The sequence below is a fragment of the Tripterygium wilfordii genome, chromosome 11 (assembly GCF_013401445.1).
Source record: "Tripterygium wilfordii isolate XIE 37 chromosome 11, ASM1340144v1, whole genome shotgun sequence".
NCBI lineage: Eukaryota > Viridiplantae > Streptophyta > Magnoliopsida > Celastrales > Celastraceae > Tripterygium > Tripterygium wilfordii.
The window spans coordinates 758,938-778,185 of NC_052242.1; the positions used below are offsets into that span (position 1 = coordinate 758,938).

The 19,248-nt window shown below is 35.6% G+C and overlaps 2 protein-coding genes across 5 annotated transcripts; one reads left to right on the forward strand and one right to left on the reverse strand.

Annotated features, from left to right (window-relative positions):
• Window positions 1–485: 485 nt before the first annotated feature.
• On the reverse strand, window positions 486–13,662 carry LOC120008488 (protein ALWAYS EARLY 2-like). 4 transcript variants are annotated; one of them, XM_038858823.1, is made up of 19 exons: window positions 13,520–13,662; window positions 12,675–12,783; window positions 12,047–12,142; window positions 11,829–11,891; window positions 10,738–10,815; window positions 10,337–10,508; window positions 8,961–9,220; window positions 8,492–8,864; window positions 7,599–7,658; window positions 6,129–6,406; window positions 5,949–6,005; window positions 4,423–4,716; window positions 4,133–4,329; window positions 3,744–4,026; window positions 3,052–3,234; window positions 2,404–2,490; window positions 1,658–1,870; window positions 1,037–1,327; window positions 486–895 (listed from the first exon to the last, which is right to left on the reverse strand). In XM_038858823.1, the coding sequence occupies exons 2-19, from the start codon at window positions 12,765–12,767 to the stop codon at window positions 731–733; spliced, it is 3,243 nt and encodes a 1,080-aa protein (XP_038714751.1). In that variant the 5' UTR covers window positions 12,768–12,783; window positions 13,520–13,662; the 3' UTR covers window positions 486–730. The 4 variants fall into 4 exon arrangements, with proteins under 4 accessions (XP_038714751.1, XP_038714753.1, XP_038714750.1 ...); XM_038858825.1 differs by having other exon boundaries at window positions 4,133–4,311; window positions 12,047–12,145; XM_038858822.1 differs by having other exon boundaries at window positions 12,047–12,145.
• Window positions 13,663–16,035: 2,373 nt separating this feature from the next.
• On the forward strand, window positions 16,036–18,018 carry LOC120009492. The gene is made up of 5 exons (XM_038860111.1): window positions 16,036–16,149; window positions 16,264–16,329; window positions 16,925–17,002; window positions 17,407–17,547; window positions 17,635–18,018. Exons 1-5 carry the CDS (start codon window positions 16,036–16,038, stop codon window positions 18,016–18,018), a joined length of 783 nt encoding a protein of 260 aa, XP_038716039.1.
• Window positions 18,019–19,248: the final 1,230 nt, after the last annotated feature.

Genomic DNA, 19,248 nt, shown 5'->3' on the forward strand with positions numbered 1-19,248 from the left:
TTACTCTATAAGGATATTAATGTATTAACGTCCCAATGATATGGGTTTAAATCAACGGTTATGAAAAAGGTGGGACGGGAGCGGGTTAGACCTGGAATGGTCCCCCGAAGTTTTACTGTTAACTCTACTGATCATGATGTCTGCCACTCTGAAGTCTGAACATAATGGTGAAACAATTTTTACGATTAGCTTTCTACCTGTCACTATGCTTAGCAATTCAGTCTTTGCACCCAACTCAAAAGAAACAGCAGACTTACATTCCATAAGATACAAAGTCTTAATACTACAGGACTAGCAGCCACAAAAATGTTTCATGCTCAGCCATAGAGCTGATACAGGCCGAGCCGGATTATTATGTCCAAAGGTCAAAAAAAAAATACACATTCAAATCATCCTCTTCAACACTAACTAACCCCCTCTAAATATTCCCATTTGATTATCAAAGATGGAGAAAAAGATATAAAAGAGGGGGAGAAAAACAGCTGGACAATGAAAATTCATTTACTTTATTTGAATATAAGGCAAAAAATGTCAAATAGAATCTAACTACAGTATAATTTAAAAAATAGAAAATTAAAAGGAAAAATTTTGTCTCTAGAATGTCAATGGCAGCAATAGAATTGTCTTCACCTGTTAGCTCAAGGACGATAAATCAGTGAAGCTTGGAAGGAAAGGTGCCAAGGCTATATACACAGAAATGATGGCAAGGACCACATAAATAACATCAGACTTATGTAGGTATTAGAGCTAGTATTTGGGTTTTGATCCTTCCCATGCACATCTGTATATCTCTGTATATAGGCAGGTTTTGAGGACAGCACGGACGCAAGCTCGTCACAGCTGAATCTATTATCTGAGCTACGTCAGCTGGAGGATATTGCCGTTCAGTACATGTCTGCACATTAATACGAAACAACTCAGCATATAACAATTTTAGCAATTCCACAACCAGGAAGGTGAAGTTAAAACCACAGAGCCGCTTCCGCATAAATAGGACATCAAAACGAGTAGCCATAAAAGAAAAGTCTGCACTTACTTGTATCATGAGTAAAGTAGAAACACATGAAGTTATTAGCTCCGAAGGAATTTTTGCATCATTTTTGTCTTTATCATCTCGAGGATCAGATCCAGCTACACTACTAGCAAGCTGAGGCTCTGATGCGCAAGAGATCGAGCGCTTGCAATGATCCAAACTGCCATTGACCTGCTCTGAAGACCTTACCGATGGCACCCTAGAATCAGATGTTAGTTGCCTTTTATCCACAGATTCCAAAGACACTCCAATTCTCATGAATGGATCTTCCCCTTCCTTCAATAATGTCATTGCCTGAAACATATATTGCTTAATCAAGTATTAGTAAACTAACTCTTAAATTGATATAAGATGAAGCCATATTAGATCTTTATACATCATCTTACAAACAAGAACTAATATATAAGCCATAAACCATGCAAAACGCAATATTCGACAACCCTCTCCTTTTTTTGTTTTTGAAAAGCTCAACCACATAAGCAAACGATTCTGGAAGTTGCAGTCACAGTTCGTAAGTTGGTTGACAAACAGAAAACAAATTTAGAAGAGAAAAACCAGAAACTAATTACTGTATCACTTTCAAGAGGATTTTAATAAATAAGCATGTGTGCAGAGACTCGATACCTGAATAGCAGCATCCACCATTGTATGTGCTTTTGATCTTGATCCTCTGACAATTTCGACCACACTAGATCCCAATTCTTGGGAAACTGAGCTCTCAGGCGAACTTGACAAGTCAACTTGAAAATTGGAAGCAACTTGGGGCTTCAGCCAAGGAGGTAGAAGACTTCCTTTGCAAGTATTCTGTTGCCTCAGATTAGCTAAAGCAGAAGATGCCTGCCAGAAAGGAATCAAATTTGCGGAGAGGTCAAAGCAGAGAATGGAGATTGAACCAAAGATGAAGTGCAGTTCAGACTTTAAAGGTTCAGGATCTTTTAGACAGATGACTACATTTATTTTTGTTTTCCAAATGTCATTATTTATGTTCCTGAGCTCCATCAATACAGCTTCCAATTAGGCCATAAAGGAGGTTAAGAAACAAAGCACCAGCTCTTTTCAATTTACAAGTATCTCCTGAACTAGGCATAAATTGGAAAAGTAAGCAGGCTAAGGAGAGTTGGCCAGGAAATTATAAAATGTTGGACAGCAGCTACTCACCAAAAATAAAAGTGATCCTATTAATGCTGTGCAACCCTCACACAAGCAAAGCAAATACCAGATGCATGAAGCAGTTGGATCTTTATGGTAAGATGAATTGGCTACATTACTTATTACAATATTGTGTACCACCATGTCATATAACCTTTCTATAAAGACCAAAAGTCATCCCAGAAAATACTTGCGTGAGTTTTCCCTGTTTGGACACTAACCAAATTAGAAGATCGAATATCAGCCACTTGCACCCCGACGTCGTTAGTTGTTGCTTTGGGTTGTGAAAGGGAAAGCTCTGTTTTTGCCTGGGAAATATTTCAAATATCAATCTATAGCAATGCAAACGTGACAACTAACTCTCGCAATAGGACACAAGAAGAAAAGATATTTTGAATCATGAAAGGGTCATTGAAGAAACCATAATAGTCCAAATCTATACAGAAAAGGGACCAACTCTCGCAGTTGACTGAACGAATCTAAACCATGACAACTAAAGAAAGAAAAGTAGGATTCAAAGAACCATGCTAAAAAGAAAGACGACCCAATTCCTTAAGTACCGTTTTGTATAGAGAGGTAGGATTGAGAGAGAGCTAAGAGTAAAACACCCAACTAATGGTTTTTACAACTCAACCATTTATAGACCAATTTCTAAGATACTGATTCATTAAAGAAAAATTGAAAACTTGACACCGTTTTTCTTTCATGAAACTAACAGGTGGTGGACAGACCTCATTATACATTCAGCACAAAGGATTAACAGTAGAATGATAAACAAACATGCATAAAAATGAAGAATGAGTACCCAAAACATGAATACAATGACCTGGAAAAGGACTCCAAGATTAAGAAAGCCTTCTATGTCCCACCTGCTTGACCAAAGTATTTATCGGACTAGAAGCCCTCTCCTGATGCCCGCATGATGTGAATGTCATGGAGCTTCCAGTGTTAGAATGTCCATGTGCTTGCACCTCCTTTGGTATTGGAAACCTCTGTCTCCTAATAACTTCAGGCATATTATCCAAAGGATTTGCAGGCATGCAATCAATATCCTGTGATGGAGTTCCTCAAAAGTCATTCCAAAGAAGGGGGAAGGATATTCGACAGTTCGAATTTAAAACAAGAAAAAACACTACTGCATCTGGTATGCCAACATATATGAAAAAATGAAGCTAACTGGCTGAGGTCAATCATCCAATTAGTTGCAGCAGTATAAAGACATATTTTGATGGTATTAAAACACATTCCAACTAGCCTTACTGCTCAACCTCCATGATAAGGACAATGAATCAAATGTTGTGCGACAAGGAAATAGAAGTGGCTAAGTATGACCATGTTGAATGTTCAAGAATCTAAATCACGTCAAAATTTTGTGGTGACAAAACTATGAATTAGCATAGTAAAAGCCACTTTGACTTCACATATTTTAATAATACACGTAACTGGATCTGGATTTTATGGTGCATACTCAATGCAAAACATAATTAATAGAGTCAAAAGCAAATGGATTTTACGAAAATCAACAAAATATTGATATAAAATTTGTAAGGAATGTAACTACCTTGACAAATCCAACACCTATCTCAGGACGGTCGAACTGAACCCTGCACTTGTCATGATCAACTGTAAGCACTTTTCCATCGTTAACATCTCTTGTTTTGGGATGAACGGCAATTACTTGCTGTCCAACTGATAGAGGCCGAGCTAAGTCTGTTGGAAGGCCTTCCCTAATACCACTACGAAGTTCAGTATAATGTTTTCGGACAGATTCTCGGTACTGATTGAGTTTTTCCCTCTCTTCACATAGAAAATGTTCGGAAAACCTCCGAGGTTTGCCAAGAGAGCTGTATCAATAAGCAACAGCAATGTACTGATAAGCGTTGACATGTAGAACAAATTTAAGTCAAAAAGGTCATCTACAAGGTAGAAGGACTCGGGAAAACTAAGTACCTTCTTATGACGCCCCATTCCACACGAGTTAGCCTCGGGATGTGCCCCAATCCAACGTGATTTAAGTATTCTACAAACTCCCTTTTAGCAAACCAAGGGTAGTCAATTGAACTATATAACCATTCAGAGATGCACCATCTTTGTACTAGCCGAGAGGACAAGCAACTACAAAGCTTTTCCTGTAATTTGAGCATGAACTAAATGCATAAACGGCCCCAAGTTTTAGTAACAGAGGTTATTGAAGGAAAAAAATACATACAAATAATTTCATGTGAAAAGAGATACTCTACCTTCAATATGTTATCCTGAAACTTCAGTGTGTTATCAGAAGTCTTCATCTCTTTCGGGAAGAATGCCTTCTTTAGATCCATCTTACGTCTGCTTCTTTTACTAAGTGAACTAACTTGACTAGACGAAGAAACTTGTGTAGTTGATACCTCTAGATCAACCTGCAATGTTGTCCCATAACTGTCAGTAGAGGAATCCCCAGGCGCTCCCACTGATTGCCATTGTTTTAAAGGAGAAGAAATTTGGTCACTCCGTCTACCATTCATCTTAATTATATTCTCCTCTTCAGCCAAGACCTAAAACAAATGCATCGGAAGTGTAGAATAAACGATCAACATCAATTTGATGCCAAAATAATACAAATAGATACTAATCTACCAAGTAATAATTCTCAATACATCCACAGACCTCAAACACACACATGTATGTGATGATTACATACGTAAGTTTTTAACTGAAGAATAAACCTTTAAAATCTTCCATATTTAGGAAAAATCTAGTTTTCAGACAAAATAACCTTTTACGTAAATGCGTTTAATATATATGAACACCCCACAAAGCATCAAACTAATGATCCTATGAGAAACCACAAACATTTCAAGGACTTTAATTTGGTTCACAATTAGCTCAAAATCTGGAGAAATCGGTGAATCTGGAGACAAAATTTCTATTTGGCAGGGAATGCTATTTTCTAGGCATTGACAAGATCCAGAATACAAGAAACCTTTGAACTAGTATTTTGCTCATAAGAAACAACTTATGGAGAAGCAAAAGTGGGAATATATGGCGAACCAAGGAACTAGAGAACAGATAACAAAAAATATTAGAGGCAGTTGTTGTATGAACTTCTGGAACAGTATTTTAATAGGTACGATAGTTTTCTTCATCATGTTGATTACAAGGTTCGAAATAGAAATCCTCTTTGGTTTAAAAAGTATGCTGCGTGTTCCATGGGACCTCTAAAAAGGTGTTTCAGAGATTGTTCTACATGTCATTGACTTCATCTCTAGTAGACATTTGTAATTGGCCAGCAGTGAAAAATGAAGTTCATTATCTTTCAAAGGAAAAAAAAAAAAAGGAATAAAACTGCCAACTAACTAAATACTCCATGTCCAAATTGCTAAAAAAATGCAAAACCGTTTTGAAAGTGGACAATTACATACGCGCTTAGTGAAGTCACACTCTTGCGTTAATTATGCAAGGCTTTTGATTAGGGGTTCAGTCATGCAGATGCACTTAATGACCTTCATGCTGAAAGAAACTAAGTCATCCTAGTTCAAGTCAGGTTAGGCATTTAAAAACCTACTTGCAAAGACCCAAAAATAAATGAGCAAAAGCCTTTTACTATACCACAACATGGCAAAAAGATTATAAAGCAAAAGTATCATTAAATAAGATTGTGAACAATTTATGATGGAACTCTGCCCACAAAACATAACAGATACATTTTATCATAGCAAGTTATTCCCACCAAAGAAACGCTGTAAAGATAGATTGCAGATGGTGGAAAATAATATAATCTACATACCTCAGTTTCTAAGGGCACTCTCAAATGAGAATCTATATGAGCTTCAACATCTGATATCTGCAACTTAAACTGGTCATTAAAGTAACCAACAAGTAGCTCACAAAGATCAATCCATAAGGGAAGCAACACACACATACGGGTTTAAAAGTTCGCATCCTAATAAAGAATGCATATGCATACCTTTGATACCAATGAATTGCGTTTTCTCTTGAGCTTATTACTGGCTACTTGTGGTGACACTTTTGTTCCACAGACAGCTTTGGCATCAAATGCTAAGTTTTTTCCCAGCTTGGACTTTCTTGAGGTAGTAGCCTCACGTGTAGTAATTGTGTGAAATACTTTTTCTTTTGAGCCCAGGTTTTTTGTTTTCCCTTTATGAAAGCTAACAGCTTCGGGTACATTAAATTTGTCACCTTCATCCATTACAACCGTTTCATCTTTCAACTGGACAGATGATTCTAGATCAACCAAAGAAAGGGGAAAATAATATGTCAAAGGAACTATGTAAACCAACAGAGAAAAAATGAAAAAAAAAAAAAGTACAGCAAACAGACATAAAATTAAGAGTCTACTGCTATCACTTCTGCTGCTGTTGTTTTTCTTTTTTCGTTTGTTTAGAAAGATTTTATTAAGGCCAAAAAAAAGTCCAAACGTTTGTTTGTGTTTCCAAATTACTTTAAAAGAAAATCAGCAAGAGTTGCCACAACTTTTTTGGTTACTAGAAGCTATGGCATCTGCTAACAGGCACATTTTTTCCTTCCACGTTTCAATTTCAGAAGGATGATGAAAGAGTTACCAGTTTTCAGTATTAAAACCATTTCCATATTTTAATTTGTGCCCTCAATTTCCATTTTCAAAAATTTTGACAGCAGAAGCCAAAGTTCTCCAAGAGGACTTAACAATACTATTACTATTGCATACAGTACCCATGTCATGTCAAATTACTAATGTATTTTTCAAATTTTAAGGAATATAATGGAAAAAGAGAAGATGTTTTTATCACTTTATTGAAAAGCTTTGCTTCAAAAAATCTGTGACATCATAAAAAGGCATTGGATCAGCATAAAAGGTGAAACCTGTCACATCCCTGAAAAGTAGCGGTCAAAAGACCAAAAGACATCGGCAAAGTTCATCACATAGCTAAGTAGTCATCTAATTACATATAATCAGTTTTGTCATATTTCCTTTGGCTATACAAATCCAATTTCAACAACAACATACACATAACAATTCTCATGTTGAAAAAAGCAGATAGGGTGTGGAGTAGGCAGAAGCAAAGGTGAAAAATCCAGCAAGAGGACCATGGACGTGCTGCAAGCAGGTTGCCAATCTTATTGGGTAATGTAGAAGAATTAAGAGCCCGGAAATTATTTATTACATCGGAAATCACAGAAATGCATATGAAAAGGGCATCTATGCTCGTATAACAAATCAAATACTGAATTATAACCCGTCTAAAACACCAATGCTTAGGTGTGACAGCTTCCAATCTTTCCCATTCTTATATAAGTGAAAGCACAAGCCCCATGATTGCAGGCACACACCATGCACAGGGTACAAAGAAAAAAGTACTCTGCCCCCTCTCCCCAAAATAAAGGAACGCAGGCACGAATGAAAGATAAGAAGATAAAGTATCTGCATTGTACGTACCAAGTTCCCTAATTGAAACGTCCGCCAATATTTGCAAAGCATACAAGGCATGGCTTTCATCTGCAGAGGAAAGGAGTGTTATCACAACTCACAAGTCACAAGTATAAATCCACAAACAGGAGTTATAATTCTACTGTTTGCACCTCCTTGGTGCTTCAATAAATTATCTTTTGAATTCAAAAAATAAAAACTCTTCTTTTATAACTCGGTATTTTCCAGTAATCAAATTCTTGCTAAACAAATGTGTCTGCACAAATCGATACAGCAAAGCAAAGTTCTCACCATGTAACCAAAGGCAAAGATGAAGGCAACATTTTCCTTACATAATCTTACATATTCCATGTATTTCACATTTGTTTTATAAACTGAGTCCAAACAGCAAGTCACCTATCCCAATTCGTTTCTCCATGTCGAATCTCATTCACATTTCCCAAAGCAGGTGGTTATGCATATAAAAATTTAGTACAAAAATAATCACATGAAGAAATAACCATATTTTGATACCATTTTGAATAAATACACCCAATGCACAAGACAATAGAAGTTAGTTGAGGGAAGGAAGATAAGTGAACCTTTATCCATCAGTGTAGAGGGGCTAATTACATGGCCTAAACATGACTAGATGGCAATGAAGTGACTTTACCACGGCGTCAAAGTTCTCCCCTAATAAGTTGATGAAACAGATGGAGGGGAAAATTACTTTGCCATCGTAGAACGAAATACAGCTAGCTTCTTTACACAAAAGTTGGCGTAAATACACGAGAGATTGAATGCAGGGTACAAAGAAACGCGATGGTTACTTTTAAATATGTCAACCCTTGCAAATGAATGGAAGGATTATCTTGTATAACCAAAAACAAAAACAGCAAGACTTGAACTCAGAACTAAATTACCTATTGTGAAAAGTTTCTTGCTTCGCTTTCTTTGACCCTGCGAGGAATTCTGCTCATCTTTAGTATTTGACACAGCAATGTATGCATCCCCACTAAGAGAATTGGCTTTGAGTTTTTCAGTGCCACTACATGTTCCTTCTTCGTTGTCAGAATAGCCACGTTGAATCATTTCAACTCTCCCTTTCTTTCTGTAGATCTTTTTCCCCTTTCGATGAATTTCAACTGCACTTAAACCTTCCATATCCACCATGGAGATTGTATCTCCAGTGGAAGAACTGTTTTCAGCCACCCTAATTCCTACACCACTCTCCAACCAGTTTCCAGTTATAGAAGAATCATGAAGTTTGGCCTCACCGTTTTCTGGTTGTGACATCTGACGAAGTAGGAAAAATGAATGGCATCATTCAATAAAAGAAAATATGAAACGCAAAAGAGTAATGACATACACTATGAATGTATAGTTACGTACCGCCCTTTCCAAGTGTGGAACAGCTGGTGACTTAATGAGCTCCATTCTTCTGTTTGCTGCCCTGGAGACAGGAGGAGAGCCTCCTCTCAATGAAGCCTCAGTTAATGCAAGGGCTGCAACATGGGCACCCTTGTCGCCATTAGCATCAACCTCCGCTGTCCTAACTTTTATCTTAGGAGAAACATGATTTTCTGCATCATCTTTCTTATAGAAAGTGGGGAAGCGTGGTGTCCTTTTCTTAACCACACGAGGCTGACCACCTAATTGAAAATTAAAATTATCAAAGTGTACTCACACTTCAAACACTGTCAAATTTCAATTGATGCATTTACATGTTCAGTTGATGCAATTACATGAGATATTCAAGCTTGTAGCTGGGCAACTTATTCAAATTATTAAAAACTAAACCGTGGAACAAAATTGAAACATCATAGCCAAGACAAACTACAATTCTAGAAGCTTTTAACCAATCGATGCCCAAATAATCAAGTACGGAGTACCTGGCTAAGTTCAGCTGATTTGAAGTCTTACTTATGGACAGTGTAGAACTCCTTCTAACACTAGAGATACAAAGATTTTGTTGTGTCACCTAAATTTCATTTATGGATTTCTGATATCATTTGTAACCAAATACAGTATTATCTGAAGCAATCAATATTCAATACTTAAGTTGCATTGGATTTATGTTTGAACACGCTTAGCAAACCACAAAAAGAGGGGCCATGGGAACAAAATTAAATGAAGACCACATGTATATTCACCATACAATAGAATTTACGTATTGACTGGACTCAAGCCCAACAAACAAAACATGAGTATAAAAATTGCAAAAACTTAAAAAACTTCCATTTTTCATTTCTTAGAAACAGGAAATGATATCACAGAATTTTATAAGAATGAGAAATGAATCCATCGTTATCACCCAAATGACTACAGTTTACCATTAATCCAAGATAGTAGTTGTTATCTCAAAGTTTAAAGAGGAGAAGATTTCCCCTTCTCAGATAATACTTCCAGTGGAACTCTACTACATCTTCTACCATTATAACTCACAGCTGAAAATCGGCCTTTGGTTCTTTCCTTAATCTCAGTTAACTTGAAATATTTTTCCTTCGATACACTTTGTTTTAACTTATTGTTCCTAAACCAATCTCTAATAGAGGGAGTTCATTACCAGAAAATGAGTCTACAACCAATAAAAAGCACGTCATGAACTCTAAACTATTTATTGTAATTACTACCATTTGCACTATGACAAATCTTCTACTCAAAGATGTAAAAAAATAGGACAACAATCAGAAGAACCTAGATATCAAAATGAAGTAGAAGATTAAAAAAAAGCCAAAAAAGTGCCCCTCCCATGCGTGTTAGCATACCATCCAAGTAGACCTTTTTCAATGATGATAGGCATCCATCACTAGATGCCTTAGAGTGAGACAAAAGATCTTCTTTGAACCCATTTTGATGAATTTTAGCCCTCTTACGTTTCTGAGGTTGAGATGGCATACCAGAAACTTCATTGCTCTCTCGCTCACTGTCACTTGCTTCCTGTCAGTTCAATATCCACAATATTAACGTTACCTTTTACATTTTTCAACAAACTAATAACAAGCTCAAGATGGTGATTGAAAATTTCAAACTAATCAGTAAGCAAACAGATCAAGATTCAAGACACATACGAGTAGTCCTGAATGACAAATCAGTTAATATAAACCTCAAATTAAAACAATTCAATATGCCATTCAAACAAATGGAAAATTTTAGTATTACATCATACCATGACGTTGTAGTGATCGGTCATCATTGCAATGAGGCCTACGACAGAAGCTGTTCGTTCAGGGAGGGACAAATATGCCTGTAAATTAAAACAATGCCTAAAGAATAAATATATATGCCAATCAAGGCATTCAAACTACATGAATTTTAGGTCTCACCCATAATGTATAAATCACATTTAACACTAAAATGTTGGGAAACTAGTTTACTATCAAATAGCAATAAAACAATATCGTTTAAGGAAAATGAGTGATACAACTTGTCAGGTATATAACAAAAATCCATGGGACAAGCCAAAAATATCGAAATGGAAATATGTCATATCACTTCTCCTGCACCAAAGCTTTATGCAGTGCGAACTTTTGGTGACAGAAACCTAACAAAGAGCTAGACTTAAATAACCTTCAACAAGTCTGATCGATTGCATTCTCCTAATAATCCACACCCATAACTTTTGGTGTGACAAACTTTTGTTAGTATTTTTCATTTTTCAATTACACTCCATGTACTGGTCCTTCCTTTGCAAGTTAATGATATCATAGATGGGCAGAACTTATATTTAAGGTGTGACGATGTGCGCACTGCAGAACTCATGTTGACCATCAATTAATCTAAGCATTGCAAAAGAAACATAATCTAAGCCGCTTAAAGAAAACATTACTTTAGGTATATCACTCTACATAATATATATTACCTTTTATGCTATGGAATTCAATCACAATTTGCAAAACAAGTCAATTAGCAGTGGCAAGTACTAGATTTTACAACTAATTAATCATAAATATCATTGAAAAAAAGTTACTTTTCCATTCAAAAAAAGAAAAAAAGTTACTTTCCACATAAGAAAACAGATTAGTACAAGGATGCTACAGACTCTAACTCCAGTTGATGCATGAAGATGGTCAAGACATAAAAGTGAAGGAAATAACTAAATGTAGGGAAAAAGAAGAAGAAGAAAGATAAAGGGGTGAATAAGATGTATCGGATATTTCATCCAGCTAACCAATTTTTATCCATGAAAATCCAAACGACAAGAATGGTGACACATAATGCTTGTAATCAACAAAGCTGAACTCAAAAATGTACCCATACCATATTCATGTGATAAAGGGCTTCTACCATTTCAACAGATCTGTTCTGCAGTGCAGCAGCTACCTGGACATAAGAAATCAAAAAGAGAAGATTATACAAAGTGCAGGCAAAAACCATTTTCATACATATAGCCTATCATGGTGGATTGAAAGAAAAATGATGGCTGATTGAGCGATTTTCAGTATTCTAAACTGACTGATAAACGAAGATAATAATACCTCTTCCCAGTCTTTTCCATATTTTCGATATGCTTCATAAAAGCACCGAAGCTCTCCCTTGGTCCACTGGGATCCTAACTTATCTGAAAATTTCCTCTTCTGGGAAAAAAACACGTAGGTCAAGATGGTTTACATGAACGTCAACATCCAACAAGTTAAAATACACTTTTTCCCTTTCTTCACTGAGATACTAACTTATCAGACATTTGTTTTCTGAGAAGAAAATATGGTTACAACATTGAAGATTCACAATTCAAACTTCAACAAGTCAAAAATAAAATGTGTTTTATGGGGAAAAAGTCTTGAGAGAAAGTCAGCATTGGACATATCCCTGCAGAAATTATTTCAGAATGCATATTAATCAAAGGCATGATTCTATACTCTACCCTGTTAGGGATAGCTATAACAGCTATAACAGTCTATCGAGAACTTTGACAATAAATATAGTGAGAAAACCAACTCTTAACATAAGACTATCTAAGAAACCATATGAGCTTCTACCAGAGCATAAAAAAATCATACAATGAAAGAATATGCTAAAAATGGTTAACAAAGAATTTATCCAATGTCTGCTTCACTATCATTCAGTCTCACCAAAGGAAATCATACATAAGAAGCAAAGACTCACCTTTTGTTTACTTTTGTTTGAATTATCCGGAGAAATCTGGTCTATATTTGAAAACCGCTTATTTACACTTCTGGATTTTCTGGCCGGGGCCATCAATAAATTTTTCTACCTGAAAACAAAAATAGAAGTGTCAAAAAAATGGAATTTTTGAACTAATCCCCATAAAAGATCCAGAGCCTCTGAGAGCAACAGAAACAAAAAAGGCAATGGATAAGAGTTTTTACTTCCACCATAATTAACTTAAAAAAAAAAAAAAGGAAGCTAACTTTGTAAATTTTAAAAAACAAAAATGATTTAAAGTGTTGAACAATTTGAGTATTCCAGCAAAATTAATGCTCAAGAGACCGTGATAGACACCGGCCCAGAAAACAAGTAGTGAAAACAACTTCAATACGGCCAACAAACACCTAACAGTAGGCCTCGTTTTAGAAGCCCGGTTTTCCAGATTTAAAATTTTACACACCGAGGTTAGAAATCAGTGGCAATGGACGCAAAAACAACTTCAATTTACCATAATTCAATAATAAAGATCACTACGTCCAATCACAGCAATTGATGTCATCTTCTACAAAATATAAGAAGAACAAATAACGGATACCCACAAAATCCCCAAATTCAAATTTCAACACAGAGAACCAAGCGGAATCAGTCCAAACAACAGCACCAATTCAAAAACTACAGTCAGATACAACTGAAATCAGCGAAAATACTTCAAAGATTCGAAAAACGCGAATTCTAGAAATAAATATTTTGAAATTCTAACCAAAAAAAAAAGGTAAACGATTTCAGTTCATGTTTCCAGTACATTTAAACCCTAATATGTAGATCGGAAAGCACGCACTCACCAATCCCAGGGCTAACGAGATCTGAGAACGATTTGTTAAAGCCGGAAGAGACGCGAGAGAGAGGAAGAAAGAGGGTTTGCGAGAATTTTAGAGAGAGAAAGCTTGAGGGAGCGAGTAGGTTTTAGAGAGAGGAAGCGAGGCGTTGCCGCGAAACTTGAATATAAAGGTGGGGTTAGCCAATAATAATCTTTTTTATATCCCTAATTCAATTTCTTTTCTTTTTTCCTCTTGAGAATCGGATTTCAGAAGGTAATTTTGAAAATATGGGACTATAAAGCCTATATAATAGATAATTTTATTCTTTTTACCACTTAATAAAATATTTTTCAGCTTTTGAATTTATCCATACACCCTTTTCAATAGTTGATGGACTGATATATGAGATCATTGGGCCCATTCCTTTGTCTCCGGGTCAGATATTTGATAAATATGGAATCAAGCAATAGTTTGATGGACTCTAAATGAGCCCATTAAGCCCATTACTTGTCTCTGGGCTTTGATATATATCATTTGCTGGGCTTGCATGAATTTCAGCATTTGTGTATGAATCGACTTAAAGCCAGTAAATTTCTTTTTTGACAAAAAACACCCCCATAGACTTGTTTAAAGGTAAAATATTGAGAATGAATTAATAGCTAAAGCAACCAACTTAAAATCCTTTAAAGTAATTGAAACCAGCTAGAACTTAAAACGTACAGTAAGAAGTTTTGTTAGGAAATAACAATAGAATCTCTAACTCACTCAAACTTGACTATCATTGTAATATACTATCCGCTTTCCCAAGCTCAGCCCATGACGGGGCTCCAAGGCCTTTCAGGGCTCGCAGCTTTAAAATGCGTCTTATTAAGTCAAGGAATTCATGAGCCTATAACCTGTCCATTTGATCTTTATTTTAGCAATATGAGACTTTTTTCAACAATCTCCCCTCACTTGTGAGCCGCAGTAAAGCCCATCAAGTGGAACTAGAAATCACACATGCACAACCCATATTCAAGTTAAATAAAGATTTAATGGATATGTTATAAGCTCATAGTTTTTTTGACTTAATAAGACGTGTTTTAAAATCGCAAGCCTTGAAAGGTCTTGGAAGCCCTATGATCGGTTGGGCTTGGACTTGGGAAAGTGGACAATATCTTATAATGATAGTCAAGTTTGGATTAAGGAGTCCATTGTTGTTTCCTAACAAGTTTGTATTAAAGGTTAAAAGTATCATATCTCAAAAATTTATTCCTTAAAAATCAACAAAAAGGTATTTTTCGTCTCTCAATTATGGGGCGAGTTTCATTTTCGTCCCTAAGCTTTTTTTCTTCCATTTTTGTCCCTCAACTATTGAAAAATATCATTTTCATCCTTCAAGTGAGATTGGGGTCGAAAAATGCTTGCGTGGCACCTATGTGGCACGACGGAGAAATCTAATCTGACGCACGAACAATAGGATGTTATGTTGGATTTCCCATAGTTGGGGATGAAAAATGGAGAGAAAAAGAAAACTAAGAGAGGAAAACGAAACCCAACCAATAGTTGAGGAATGAAAAATACATTTTTACCCTTAAAAATCCTTTAATTTCATATCTAATTCCATATCGAAATTCGTCTAGAATGAAATCAAAATCCCCCGTTAACCTTATACACATTAAGACCAAATTTACTTTGATGTTTGAGAATAATAGGGCGATCAAGCATATGAAGATTTATGATGAAGTCAAAAATATATAGTTATCCTTAGCCTAGGTATTTGCATCACCAATGGCCTGCTCTACAAATTGATAAAAGTGTTTTATTTACTTATTCTTGAAGTTATCAATGAATTTGTTTTATTTACTTGTTTTTAAAGTCATCAACGACTTGTTTTGTTTTGTGAGTAATGTAATACCTAGGAATCATAGTAGAACTATGTATAATTATTCTAATATTCTAAATTTTTCTTGTTCATGATTGGTTTTTCACAAATTGTCTCATTGATATTGATACAGCCCCTCAAGTTTTTAAACTACTATATATATTACACTCACCTTAACTTGTTAATCAAATAATTTCTTAGCCTTGCGAGTTATGAAGTTCGTAGTTTTTTCATTTCTGTTGTTTTTCCTTCTGGCAAGTACTCTTTCTACATCTAATTTCGAAGGCAAGCAACACTATTTCTATCGTCAACTTACTTCTACCCCAAGGAATGAGGTAACATTGAACCATTTATTCATTTTTTTTATTTCAAAAGGTTAATATCTATCTAGAGTTAAGACAACATTTCATCACCAAAAGATATGTCGAAGAAACTTCCCTAGCCAAACAACCAACGGACGGATTCAGAAGACAGAGCAGACCGATGAGCGTTTGCCCAACTCCAGCGAGGCTCTGCCTTCGCGTTTGGACCTGGAACCATACGAAGGGAGGGGAGGGGTATAGGTGCTCCAATTTGCACACTAATAGTCAAAACGTGTCAATTTAGTAACTTGGAGTTCAAAATCATGTCAAACTAGTAACTTGGGCTGAATCTCACTATTTTGGACAATTTAACCATGGCGAGGAGGGCGCGGATCGCCAATTATCAACCTCATCAGTCTTCAGCACCACCACCATCTCAGCAGCTTAACCATGGCTTGATGGTGCCTCTCCCTATCGGTTCTAAACAGGTGAATTTTTGGATGAATTTCACAATCTAAACAGAGAAAACAAAGGATTTGTTTATTGAAGGATAGTGGACTTCACAATTTCAATTCTGGTTTTTAATTTTTTGTTTCACCAAGATCGGTACAACAGGCTTCACTGTTCTCTTCACCCTATCTGGTCCCGAGAGCAGAGAATTACCTCCGGTATCCATCTATTTCAACGTAGGAAAGTAAGGAGGAGACGGCAAGGATCATGATATATACACCTAGAAAAACTCAAGCGGAAATTGAAGTGATTGCAAAGCTCCAACGGTTCAACCTGTGAATTACAACGGTGATGAACTAGAGAGAAATTATGTTCTACGATTTCGGGACTGGTGATGAACTAGAGAGGAATTGTGTTCTAGAGACTAAGATTTGTATTTGAATAATTTGACGGGCATTTGGGAATTTTGCGTTAGATTAGCCATGAGTTATTCCACGTCACTTTCTTTTGCCATATATAAAATGTAGTTTGCCATGCCATCAAAATGAGACCACTACTTAATGGTCAACCTACCACATAAGCGGGTTGACCGTCCAAAATAGTGAAGTCCTACCCGAATTACCGACTTGACACAATTTTGATCTTCAGTCACCAAAATGGCACATTTTGATTGTCAGTGTGCAAATTGAAACACGATCTATCTTTCGGTGATGAAATGTTGCATTAACCCTATGTATCTGCTACATTATACTTTTACTTTATGCATTTTACATATATATTTTTTATTTGATAGTTTTACATGCATGGTTATAGTTCGCAGTATTTATTTATGATGACGACTCCAATGGGCTAAATGGGATAGCAGCAACTATAAACTTGTGGAGTCCGTCGGTCAAGAGGGGGGACGAAATTAGAGAGTATAGCGCGGCTCATATTAGAATCAAATCATGAACAACTAACAATTTTGATGTCATTGAAGTTGGATGACATCTTAGTCTTTCTTTTCATCATTATATAAGTTAAGTCACCATTATATTATCAGAAGTTGTAATTGAGAATTTATAAAATTTGTATGTTTGAGTTAGGTCTACCCATGGTACCATAGGGCACGACTGGGCGATAATGAAGAAGTTGATAAAACAATATTTTATATTTCTTGGACCGTAAGCTCAAATTTAGTTGTTTTTCCCTAAATTTACTAACTTACACAATTTTGTTGCATATATATAGCACGATATATACAATCAATTTAGAAATTTTCATATGAATTAATATTAATTCAATCTTATGTACAGAATGATTCGTATCAAAGAGCATGCTACAATATGGATTGTGGTGGATTTGTGATGGAAAGTAATGATATACTAGGAAGTGCACTTGAGCCAACATCATCATATGACGGTGAACAAAAAGATATCATTGTTGAAATATGGAAGGTAGTTAGTCGTTAAATTTGGATAAGTCTCCCTCTCTCTCACTTAATTATACAATATTAAAGGGTAAGTTTATTATAATTTCGCCAGGATATCGAGTTAAGACGATGGCGGTTGAAGTATAAAGATATAATGGTGGGTTATTGGCCAGAAGATTTGTTTACTCACTTGAGAACAGGAGGCACCGAGGCGGAGTGGGGTGGTAAGGTGCTCAACACCAACCACAACAACATATTCACATCAACAAAAATGGGTTCTGGGCGCTTTGCAGATGAGGGATATGGAAAAGCAAGTTATTTCAAAAACCAAAAAGTTAAAACTTCAAGTAGTGGACATAATTGGATTCCACCCCCAACACTCAGACGAGAAGTGAGTGACTCCCGGTACTACACCATCCTTGCTGAAGCTGACATTGATGAGTTTGGCAATAGCGGCTTCTTCTATGGAGGTCCAGGCAACAACAATACTTCGTGAAAATTGATGCTTAAATAATAATAATAATAATAAAACATTTCCAATAAACTTTTAGTGTCATGAGCACTTAGTTTTATCCGGATTAATATGTGTTCAACTGTTGGATTATATCTCTTTGTCGTTTATTTCAAATAAAATATAAATTTAAACATTGTACATGTCAATATGCAATGACGTGGAATTATATTGACTGGTTTGGGGTTTGTTCCGAACCATAACCGGACTTGACTAGCAATCCAATTTTTCTCATTGGGCTTAATACCAATACACTCAACGTAATTTGTTAAAAATCTCAACTCACTCATATCAATAATATTGTCCACTAGGGTTTAGGATTTTAGAATTTAGGATCTTTGTTTCATTTAGTTTTTTCAAGGGTATTTCATAATTAGATTCATATGTTCCTATATTCTTTTGATGCCAACCACGATGATAATATTTCTTCTTCTTCTTTTTCTTCTTTTTCTTTTTCTTTTTCTTTATTTTTTGCCGTTGTCACAAATAGAAACCTAACTTTATATTCTTGTCTTGAATTTTCGTAATAATTTCTAAAAAAACAAATGGCTTCAAAAGAAACTCTTGGTGTAAGTACTCACCATCACCATTGTCTCTTTTTGATTTTACTTGTATTAATAGTGTAGTCTTCACTTAAAACTCCAGAAGAGTAGTGACATATTGTAAACATCATGAGATTCTGAGCTGTTATTTTGTCTCGATTAGTTGTTAGTTTTCTTTCAAAATTACCCCTAATGCCATTGCCTTCACACATGTTAATTTCATGGTGCATTAATTTCCATTAAATTTCGTTTGGTTTAAAATAGTATAAATGCAACATATATACTAATACATATTATAAATTATCCTGACCATAATTTCTTAATTAGTTAGTTTCTTGACTCTGCAAGTTATGAGGTTTATAACTTTTTCTTTGTGGATTTTCTTGTTAAAACTCCAGTTTGATCAGCTAGAAACTATGAAGAAACGACTGTGACAGTAAAAGATGATAACAAACAACCCGTTGTGTTGACTATAGAGATAATTAAGAGTAATTGATCTATCGCTTAATTATTGTATTTCATTTCTCATAATTGGATATTTACAATTATATATTCAGAATCTTGATTTACGTAGAGTTTAGATGGAGATCTCATTGATTGTGTCGATAAGAAAAGACAACGACGTCTTGATTTGTGTAGAGTTTGATGGACTCCGATATGAGCCCGTTAAGCC